The sequence below is a fragment of the Monoraphidium neglectum genome, assembly GCF_000611645.1.
Source record: "Monoraphidium neglectum strain SAG 48.87 unplaced genomic scaffold scaffold02040, whole genome shotgun sequence".
In the NCBI taxonomy this organism is placed as follows: domain Eukaryota; kingdom Viridiplantae; phylum Chlorophyta; class Chlorophyceae; order Sphaeropleales; family Selenastraceae; genus Monoraphidium; species Monoraphidium neglectum.
In genome coordinates, this window is record NW_014011588.1 from 1 (window position 1) to 10762 (window position 10762).

General features: G+C 67.0%; 2 protein-coding genes across 2 annotated transcripts; one reads left to right on the plus strand and one right to left on the minus strand.

The window, feature by feature from the left end:
• Positions 1-112: 112 nt before the first annotated feature.
• On the plus strand, positions 113-8109 carry MNEG_9723 (ATP-dependent helicase HrpB; the record flags this gene model as incomplete). Its single annotated transcript, XM_014041804.1, has 20 exons — positions 113-166; positions 230-334; positions 658-737; positions 1107-1224; positions 1417-1483; positions 1643-1725; positions 1951-2078; positions 2514-2570; positions 2831-2985; positions 3239-3524; positions 3889-4040; positions 4210-4638; positions 5096-5295; positions 5586-5684; positions 6154-6393; positions 6673-6798; positions 7112-7207; positions 7438-7505; positions 7697-7760; positions 8002-8109. 20 exons carry the CDS (start codon positions 113-115, stop codon positions 8107-8109), a joined length of 2715 nt encoding a protein of 904 aa, XP_013897258.1.
• Positions 8110-8357: 248 nt separating this feature from the next.
• On the minus strand, positions 8358-10587 carry MNEG_9724 (GTP-binding protein; the record flags this gene model as incomplete). Its single annotated transcript, XM_014041805.1, has 4 exons — positions 8358-9093; positions 9500-9761; positions 9940-10078; positions 10492-10587. 4 exons carry the CDS (start codon positions 10585-10587, stop codon positions 8358-8360), a joined length of 1233 nt encoding a protein of 410 aa, XP_013897259.1.
• Positions 10588-10762: the final 175 nt, after the last annotated feature.

Here is a 10762-nt window from a genome sequence, read left to right on the forward strand (position 1 = left end):
TTGGCGCGGAGGGAAGGGGGCAGCCTAGGCTGCAGACCGCGCGCCCCGCGAGCGCCCCCGCCCTGCCGGCGCGACGCCGCCCCCGCGCCGCACCCCGCCGGCGCCGCGGCAGATGAGCCTATTCCGCGCGCGCCGCTCCCGCTTCGCCACCCGCGACCCCGCGCGGGTGCGCCATGCCAGCCGGGCCGCGCCGCAACGCACACGGCTCCCCACGTGTTTCTTCTGACAGGTCAGCTCTGCAACCAGGGTGGAGGTTGTGACGGAGGGCATCCTGCTGCGGCGCCTGCAGGGGGACCCCTCACTGGAGGGCGTCGGTGCTGTGATCTTGGACGAGGTGGGACCTGCAGGCCGGCGGCGCCCCACCAGCTGCGTGTTTCCTTGCGCGTGTGGGCGGGCGGGGGTTGCGCGCTGGGTCGACTGGGCCGCCAGCGTCGCCGTCGGCCGCCTGATCCCCGTAGCGGCCTGCGGCGATGCAGGGCGCACACAGGCCGCTACTGTTCCGCCTTGTACCAAACAACAACAGCAGCCCGCAGCTCGCTCGGCGGGGCGCGCCTGAGCTCGCGCCCACACCACTCTGCGCCGCGGCCGCCTCCCACACTCCTCTTCCCTCACGTCCATCACCCCTTGCCCTTCCTTCTTCACTCGAACCCCTCGCAGTTCCACGAGCGCAACCTCGACGCTGACCTGGCGCTGGCCCTCTGCCTTGACGCCCAGCGCTGGACGCGACCAGACCTGCGGTGTGTGTGTGTGTAGGGGGGGTGGGCGATTGTGCTGTTGGTCACACGTAGGCGTGGCCTGGAGAGCTGTGGAGATCAGCGCGTGGAGCATTGACAATTGCAGGGAATGGCGGAGATGGAGTCCTTGACGTACATCAACAACTGACTCACACAGTCACGCGCGCATGCACATACACAAACCCACGCATGTCCCACGCGTCATCCAAACGCATGCATTCGCGGATCCACACACCCACATACATACATGTGCGCGCACACAAAAGCACACACACACGCGCGCGTACACACACGCACTCACATACCTGCATACAAGTACTGCATGCACTCCGCCCACATGTACATGCACACACAATCACACATAAACTCCAGGCTGCTGGTGATGTCAGCCACCCTGGGCGGCGGCCTGGCGGAGGGCGTCCAGGAGCTGATGACATCATGCCAGGAGGAGGGGGCCGCGGCCGCCCCAGATAGCGGTGACAGGCGCCAGGTGCAGCGGGGCGGCTGCATGGAGGGGCCGTGTGAGTTACAGGAGACAGAGGGCGACCGGGACTGCCGAAAGCTGGGCGACGCTGGTTTTGACGCGGATGGATTTGCAGCTGTGCACCGCTGCGTGCTTGAGCACCTCACGGCAAGGGGTGCGACGCCGCGCCACGCTCCCCCGCCAACCCCACAATGCCAGACCGTCCCCGTCGTCGTCAGCGAGGGGCGCAGCTTCCCGGTCACTACCGTGTACCTCGGGGCGCCAGGTGAGGCACCAGAATCAAGACTACGTGGCCGCCGGTTGCTTTTGGGATGTTCAGGCGATGGTGCACGCAGCTACCTTCCTCGGGCTGCTGGCCCCCACCCCTTCCCACCCAGCTGCACGTGACCGCCCCAGCCGCGCCCTCCTGCAAACGTGGACGCAGTGCGCCGGGACGGCGGGCGGCTGGCACGCGCGGTGGCGGACGCCATTCTCGGGGCGCTGGATCACGACGCAGGAGATGTCTTGGTGGGTGGCCCCCCGCCTTCCGCCCCTTCAGATCCCCCTCCACAAACTTGACCTTTCCCTTGTTGCACGTTCATGTTTGCAACTGGTGCGTACTATCAGCGCTGGCTTGTTTGAGACTGGCTGAAGAGGTTCAGCTGGTTTGGTGCATCGGGGCCACCCTGAGCCAGCTGGTGTGGACCCACCCCTTCAACAATTTCTGCACTTCACTCCCTGTCAAATGCGCAGGCGTTCCTGCCTGGCGTGGCCGAGATCCGCCAGGCGCAGCAGCTCCTGCGGGAGGAGGCGCCGCGCGGCGTCAGGGTCCTGCCGCTGCACGGCAACCTGGCGCCAGAGCAGCAGGATGAGGCCATCAGGTGCGATCTGTGATCCGTAATCCGTGATCTGTGATCTGTGGTGCTGTTCAAGTCGTGATTTGTGCAGGCGTTGAGGGTTTCGGAAGTGCTGGGGGGCGGCAACAGTGGGTGGTATTTGCTGGTGAGGCCAGAAGGCAGGGCCGCCAGGCCGTCAAGCCCATGCGTGGTAGGCTCGGGTCCATGGGTGACAGGCTAGGGAAGGCAAGCAGAAGTTGGTTGAGTGGCAGAGGAGGGGCTGCAGAACAACTGAGGTCCGTGTCAGCAAAGTGTGTGGGGGGTGAGATGTGAGGGCAGAGCGGGGTGCAGTGTCGAGGGCTGTCAGGGAGGAGAAGGCGCTGGGGGCAAGCGTGCCCAGTTCAGCAGAGGAGTGGATGAGACACAAGACTCCAGCGCGCCATCGTGTGCGCCCTCCCCCCCTGCCGCAACCCGCCGCAGGCCAAGCCCCTCTGGCGCGCGCCGCGTCGTGCTCGCGACCCCCATTGCAGAGTCCAGGTGGGTCATCAATCACGCGGGCCAGGGCCCGGGCCCAAGCGGGACCGCGGCCGCTTGTCACACCGTGGTTCTGGCGACAGCCGGGCTGCGCTCTTCGGCCTGCAAACCTCATCCCATTGCCGCCATTGGCTTGGTGTATGAGTGCCCGTCTAGGCGCCCTTTCTGTTTTGCAAGTCGGGCAACAGCTGCACGCTGTCGTCCCGGCTCGTATCTGCTGCATGCTCCGCCGCCCCTCCCTGCCCCGCCACGGCGGCCCGCAGTATCACGATTGACGGCGTGAGGGTGGTGGTGGACTCGGGCCTCCGCCGCGCCCCCGTGTTCGACGAGGGTTCCGGTTTCAGCCGCCTGCGGACCGAGCGCGTCAGCGTCGCGTCGGCAGACCAGCGGCGCGGCCGCGCGGGGCGCACGGGGCCGGGTGAGCGGCGCGGGGCGGGGGCGCGGGCGGGGAGCGGCTCTCTTCGGGGCTCTGGACGGCGAAGCGGTCGCTGTGCTGAGTAGGAAGCGGCGGCGCTGTGTCAGCAGTGAGCGCATGAAAGCGGCCTGCTCCATCCTTCGTGTAGCGCTACGCAGCAATATCTCCTACCCCTTCACCAAGCGTCACACATTCCCTGCGCGTGCATCCCACAAACAACCTCATGGCTCACAACCTGGGACCCTCAAACCTCCAGGCGTCTGCTACCGCCTGTGGGACCCCAGCGACGACCTGGATGAGTCAACCGCGCCGGAGATTGCAGACGCCGACCTGGCGCCGCTCGCCCTCGAGCTCGCCGCCTGGGGCGACCCCGCGGGTGACTCCCTGCCGTGGCTGGAGGCGCCGGACCCGGGTCGCATGGAAGTCGCCCGGCAGCTGCTGCGGGACCTGGGGGCGGTTGACGAGAAGGGGGCCGTGACGGAGGGGGGGCGGCGGATGGCGGCGCTCGGGCTGCACCCCCGATTTGCTCACCTGGTGCTCAGGTGCGTCGGTTGCGATCGTGCATCGAGGTACTTCACCGCGCGGCGCGCTCTTGGGTCTGTGGCTGTGAATGCTGCCTCACAACAAGGGTTGTGAGGCTTCTGGGGAACAGGCTTATACTTTGTTCCAGCCGTGCGGAGCTGAGAGATCAATTCTGAGTGTCGTAGACGACTGTGCACGCTCATTCCTTGAGTCCACTCCCGCTGCTGCCCCCGCCATCATGGCGACTTTCCCCCTTTCACCGGGGATTTGAGTTTTGGGGCAGGGTTTCAGGGGCCAACACTTATATTGGCGGACCCTAAACCCCAATCAAAACCCTGTCACAGTCCAGCGATTCGACGACCGCCCTGCTCACACACTTTACAGGTCCCGAGACCTGGGCTGTGAGGAACTGGGGTGCATTGTGGCGTCGCTGCTGAGCGAAAGAGACATCCTGCGCGGCAGCGGAACCGGCGGCGGCGGCGGCGGTCCCCAGTCTGCAGACATTGCGCTCCGGCTGTCCGCGCTTGCAGGAGACGGTGAGGGTGGCGCCTTCTGTATTGCTGACTGCACCGCCGACTGTATTGTGTCACAAATACACACTTTCCGCAATCCCTGGCGACTTTGGCGTGATGGCTGCAGTAACCGGCAGTACAAGCACTTGCTCCACCCCTTGTATGTTTCCGGGCACATGCAACCGCCGCGCAGGCCCTATCATCGTCGACCGCGCCGGCGCTCAGCGAGTCCTGCAGGGCGCGCGGCAGCTGCTGCGGCAGCTGCGCGCCGCGGCGGCCTCCACGGCGGCCGCGGCCGACAGCGACAGCGACCCCGCCGGCGGCGACGCGGACGGCGACGGCGGCGGCGAAGGCGAGGACGAGGGGGAGGATGAGGGAGAGTGGTCGGCGTCTGAGGAACAGGCGCGGCCGCAGCCCGCCGGCGCAGACCCCAAGGATCCGATCGCCACCGGCGCCGGCGGGGTCGGGATCGGGGCGCGCGCGTTCTCAGAGGCGTGGCAGGACCAAGCGTTAAGGAGGGGGCTGGTGGGGGCGCTGGTGGCGCTCGCCTACCCAGACAGGATTGCGCAGCGGCGGGACGCCGGGTCCAGCGGGGGGCGCGCCACCTTTGTGCTCAGCTCAGGTGGGGGCCGGCCGTCCGGCCATGTACCAAGCCGACGAGCGCTGGGGCATGGGAAAGGGGCCGTGCTTGGCGGCACCCTTTGCAGCACGCGCGCTTGTCGAGTCGGCGTTGACCGGTCAATGCAGGCGCGACCCGAACGGAGCGGGGCGGGGTCCTCCCGGATTCCTGCTCGTGCTGTTCTCTTGCGCCTGCATTGTTGCGTGGGCGCCGACTGGGCACCGACGCCGAGCAAGGGCTGTGTTCCCGTGGTGCCTCCCCTTCCAAATCACTCGCACACACCTGCACAGACCCCTGAATTGCCCTTTTCTGCTGCCCTGCTTCCTGGCTGAAGCCTCGTCCCCAAACATCCACACACACCCTGCCGCAAGGGACTCCCTTCGCAACAACTGCAAGCATTTCGCTGATTCACTCCCAGTCGCGCGCCGACAAGCCGACAAACACTCATCCTGAACCCCAGGCCGCCCCGTGCGCCTCCTGGACCCCGGCGACCCCCTGAAGGACGCCCAATACATCGCGGTCGCGGAGCTCTCCGGCGGCCGCGACGGCCGCAACGACGCCGCGCGGCTCGGCGCGGCGCTGACGCTGTCGGCCATCAAGACGCACTTGGCATCCGAAATCCGAGAGGAGGTGGCCGTGTTCTGGGCGCCGGCCAGCAAGGTGCGCACGCACGAGTGAGAGGCGCCAAGCTCCTCGCTCTTTGTGGCCGGACGGATTCACACCTAGTGTTTGCTTGCGAGCGTCCGGGCTCGGTCCCGCCCGGCCGTGGGCCTGCGCCCTGTTGCTGCCTCCGCAGCGCGCTGCTGTCAAAGGGAGTTCCGACTCGAATCAGTCACCGCAGTTGCTGCGGCTCCTGCAGTCTCACTCGCTGTGTGCTGCTGACTGGCGCTTGTGCGTCCCACCCACACCCACAACCACCACTCCACCACTCAAAATCCTTCACCCCCCAGGTCGTGCTGGCGCGCCGCCAGTCGCGGCTGGGCAGCCTGGTGCTGTCAGAGGCCCCTGCAGAGGTGGGGGATGACAGGGCGCTGCCGGTGCTGTTCAAGGTGAGTTTGACCATGGACCCCACCAGCTTACCTTGTAATACAACGCCATTGGCCACCCCATTTGTGATTGGTCACACACCAATTCGAGCTAGGCATGCATTCAGTTGCTTGTGCAAGCTGTTGACAGGCGGGGGTCACTGTCGGGCATCAATAGGGCGGCCGAAACCGCAGCGGCACCCTTCAATGCGCGGTTTTGGTTGCCGACTTGGGACACACCATATTTTTTGACCAACTGAGAGGCAGCATCGTGTATGGTGCATTTTTTGGATTTTAACCTCGAGGCACGTATGCACGTGTGTGCACACGCCTGCGTGTTTTTATGTGTGCGTGGGGGCGTGCGCAGTTGTGCCTAGCATGCTTGCGCCCATGCCAGCAATCGTGGACTCATGCCATCCTCCCAAAGCATGCGCACGCGCGCGCACACACACACACACACACACACACACATGTGGTGCCTCCCCGCCCGCAGGCCCTCCAGGACGGGGGCTGGGCCTCCCTGCCCATCCCGCCCGCCGTCGAGGCGTGGCGCCACCGCGCCGCCTGGCTGCGCGCCGCTGAGGTGGCGGCCCTCGGCGCCAGCGCGCTGCCAGACCTGTCCGAGGGGGCGCTGCTCGGCTCCCTGCACGCGTGGCTGGCACCGTACGCGGCCGGCGTCAGGGGGCGGGCGGCGCTGTCGAAGCTCGACTGGGGCGCCGTCATCAGGGGGCTGGTGGGCTTTTGATGACGCCGCATGCACGCAGTTATACGGGCAGCTGCGTGCCGATGGGTTGACGGCCCCAGGTCGGGCTTGCTGGGGAGTTGCTGCTGCGGCAGCGATGCCGCGCTGCCGATCCGCGCTGCCGATCCATGTGAATGGACGCACCAGAGGCGCCACCACCTGATCCCCCAAACTCCATCCCATTCAAAGCACGATCGTTGCTTGTGTGCACGTCCGCACTCTCACCCAATTGAGGCCACCCCAATGCCTTACGTCCCGCTCACCCTGCAGATGACGTGGGAGCAGCAGCAGCGCGTGGAGGCGGACGCACCCAGCCATGTGACGCTGCCCACGGGGTCGCGTGTGCCCATCGAGTACGGCTCCAGGTCGCAGCCCACCGCACGGGCCCGCCTGCAGGTGCGGCCGGGCCGCGAGCCGCGGCAGCGGGTACGCCTGCGGGCGCCACGCCGCAATCGCCGCGTCCCTGCAGTGCGTCTTGCCTCTCTCTGGGCTCTGGGTTGAAGGGCGGCCGCAACCTGCCTGCCGCAACGCTGACGTTTCCCAAAACCAGAGGGGGACCTTGGATGCACCTGCGGCCGGCTCAGCACTGGGACCGCCTCTCAGCTTTGTTCCGCACCCCACTGCTGGGTGCTTCAGGATGGGGGCACACAGGGAAGACCGGCGCGCCACCCCAAACCCCGTTCTTCCCCCTCCCCGTGTGTTGCGTCAGGAGTGCTTTGGTCTTGTGGACACGCCCCGGCTGGGCGGCCTCGCGCGGGTCCCGCTGCTGCTAGAGCTGCTGTCCCCGGCCCAGCGGCCGCTGCAGGTGAGTCAGCGAGACCGCCGTCCCGACTGCCTGTTCCAAGCGGCGGCGTCGCGGACACGCCTACCCTCGACCTGCATCGCTCGGGCTGTATGTTTTGGTGATCGCGTGCGGCGTGCATGCAAGACACGCCGTTGTTTCGAAGCCCTGTCCTTGACCCCAACAGCCCCCCCTCTGACGAGGGTACGGACGCCCTTGCTTGGTTGCATCACTCACCCACCCGCTGTCACCAGGTGACTGCTGACCTGGCGTCGTTCTGGGCAACCTCTTACTCAGATGTCAGGAAGGACATGGCTGGAAGGTGAGCAGCGGTTTAGGGGGAAGGGGAAAGGAGAGTGCAAAGGTGCTGCAACCTGTGTCTCTGCAATGGCCTCGTCAACTTCATTATTGAAGATCGCTACGCTTGGGCTCACATGTACTTGTGCCGCTCAAGCTACGGCACAGCTCACCTCACCCTCGCTCTACCACAACCACCACCACCCCGCCTCACAGGTACCCTAAGCACGTCTGGCCTGTGGACCCGCTCAACGCGGAGGCAACGCGTCTCACAAAGAAGGTGGGGACTGCGGCGGGATGCCGCAGGTGGCGCTCGCCCTGTCAGGGGAGTTTGGGACCCCCGCTGTCTGCCGCTGCGAGGCGACCCTCATGCTGGTGGCGGGCCCAAGTGACTGCCCCCTGATCTGAATAGGTTGCTGCTGGGTTGCGCGGTGCGAGTCTGGGGGTCTTTTGGCCGCAGGCCCCTCTTTCATCTGTCCCCCACCACCCGCGGCCGTCGCTCCTGGACACGCGGCGCACAGGCTCAGGCGATGCAGCAGGCGCAGCAGCCAGCAGGGGGCGGAGGGGCCTCCAGCGGCAGCAACAGCAGCAGCGGCGGCGGCGGCCAGGGCAAGAAGAAGCGGAGATGAAGGCCTGGCTTCCTTTGTGCCTGCCTGGCTTTGACTGCCGTGTAAAGTCATGCTGGCTCGTGCGGCAAGGGCATCAACTTGTTGCTTACACACAATGGGTCCACTCTGATGTGCGTGCGCGAAGGCACGACAAGGCCGCCATCAGCAGCAGCCTCTGACATACACGAGGGGCGGCAGGGCGCCCCCCATGCGTGAGGCGCGCAGCGCAAGAGATTAAGATCATCAGGATGCCATGAGGTGATGCCAGATCAGTCGACCTCAAGCTTCAGCAGATCGGCCTCGCTCAGCTCGAGCAGCCAGATGTCCTCGTCATCAGCAGGCGCCACCTCATCCACACCCTCGGCGTCCTCATCAGCATCGTCCTCCTCGCCCCCCGCTGCAGTCAATTGCTGCCGCTGCTGCTGCTGCTTGCCTTGCTGCGTGCTCTGCTGCTGCTGCTTCTGCTGCTTTTGCTGCGGCTGCTGCTGCTGCTCAGCTTCGGCCTCCAGGATTGCCTGCCACCGCGCCGCCGCCGCCAGCGTATCCTCGTCCCACTCATCTTCGCCCTCCTCCCCCTCCTCGCCCTCCTCCCCAGCCCACTCCACCTCTCCCTCATCCCCGCCTGCCTGCGGGCCCTGCTCGCCGCCCGCAACCTCACTACCGTCGCCGCCGCCGCCGGCCGCGCGCGCCCGGCGCCGCCCCTCCTCCGCCCACTCAGCGCGCTCCTCGACCCCGCCACCGCCGCCGAGCTCGCCGCCGAGCGCCCGCGCGATCGCCGCGGCAAGCTCGCCCAGCCCCTCCCCGCTCGCCGCGCTGACGGCGACGACCGCCGCCGGCGGCGGCATCGCGCCGCGGCCGTGCTCGGCGGCCAGCTTCTCGGCGGCCGCCACCACCTCGGCGGCCACCTCCTGGCGCAGCGCCCCCGCGTCTTCCAGATCCATCTTGTTGAGCGCCACCACGTGGGGGCGGCTGCAGTAGTCCGGGTTGTACATCCGCAGCTCCTCCCTTGGAGTTTTGGGGCGGGTTTTGGGTGGGTTTGGGTGGGTCTCACTTGGGTGGGGGTGCCTTGCGGTGGGGAGCAGTGCACGGGTCGAGGGCGTGGTGACGAGCCTCAAGCAGGGTCGGGGCTTGAGGCCGGCAGGACGCTTCATGCAGAGCCCGGCAGCAACTTGCGACCTGACACAAGACATGCCGAGCAGTACACAAACACACATACACTCTCTCTCTCTCTCTCTCTCTTTCTCTTTTTCTTTCCCTCACACACACACGCACATTCGCGCGCACACACACACACACACACACACACACAGATGAACACACATCCACACGCTCTGCAAGTGAACACCCACACGCACACTCATGCCCACACCTCGCGTCAGCACACCCCCGCCCTCAGCCCCCCCCCCCACACCTTACAGCCCAATAATCCGTCGCCGGGTCCTCCGCACTCGCGTCCACCACATGCAGCAGCGCGCGCGTCCGCCGCAGGTGCCGCAAAAACATGCGGCCCAGGCCGCGCCCCTGGTGGGCGCCCTCGATCAGGCCGGGCAGGTCGGCCAGCACGGGCCCCTGGCCGGCGGCCATGACTCCGAGGTTGGGCATGAGGGTGGTGAAGGGGTAGGGCGCGACGGCCGGGCTGGCGCGCGTCAGGGAGGCGAGCAGGGACGACTTGCCTGCGGGGTGCGGAGGGGCAGCGGGAGGCGGCATAGGGCGCAAGGCGTTGCCGGCGAGTGCTGGACGGCGGCGGCGCGGGGCCGCGGCCGACGGCGGCATGCGTTGCAACCCCCTGCCGCCGGCCGCGGGCTGTGCCGGCGGCATATATCGTAACAAACAACACACTGCGGCCCTCACCAGCATTTGGGAAGCCGACGATGCCGACGTCTGCCACCACCCTCAGCAGAAGCTGGAGGCCCAACTGCTGGCCAGGCAGGCCGCGGGCGTCGTGCTGCCAGTTGGAGTCCACCACAGACACCACCTCGGCGCCAGACTCCTGCAAAAACCAGTGAAGGCGGCGGGCGGGGCGGGGCGTTGGGGGAGGGGTGTCGCGATCACGCTGGTTACGCTCCGACAGGGGTGGGTGGCTTGCGTGTGAGAGCGCGGGCGCCGGTTGTTTGCCAGCGGCCCCACGCCTCCGCCCGCCCCGGTGCGACGCGTGCGTTCTCCGCCCTCCCCCCGCTCGCCAAGCAAAGCGTGCCAAAACCCCAGCCCGCGGGGCGGCGTGCGAGGGGCGACAAAAACTCTCCAGTCCAGCCCCCATCGCAGAATACGAAACACGACAAACTTACACACAGACAAACACAAACCTCCACTACCGCCACCAAACAGAATGAACCCCTCCCCCGCACATTGCGTTATCTACCAAACATCACCCAACGCACTTCGAACGTATCCTCGCGCACCCACCTTTGCATACTTCATCTCCCGCGCCAGCTCCCTCTGCCGCTGCTCCCGGCTGGGCGCGCGCACGCCGCTGCCGCCCTTGCCGCCTTTCGCCACCATCAGCCGCTGCCCCGGCTGCAGGAGCTCCCCCAGGACCTGCAGCCGAAGCCGCACGCGATGCAGTGACGTCAGAGTGACGTCATCTGGGCGTTCCACGGCAGTCCGGCCGCGAGCACTGCACTCCCCCCATCCCCGAAGGCCCGAGGGCAAGGGCGGCTGGGCCGCCCCTCCATCC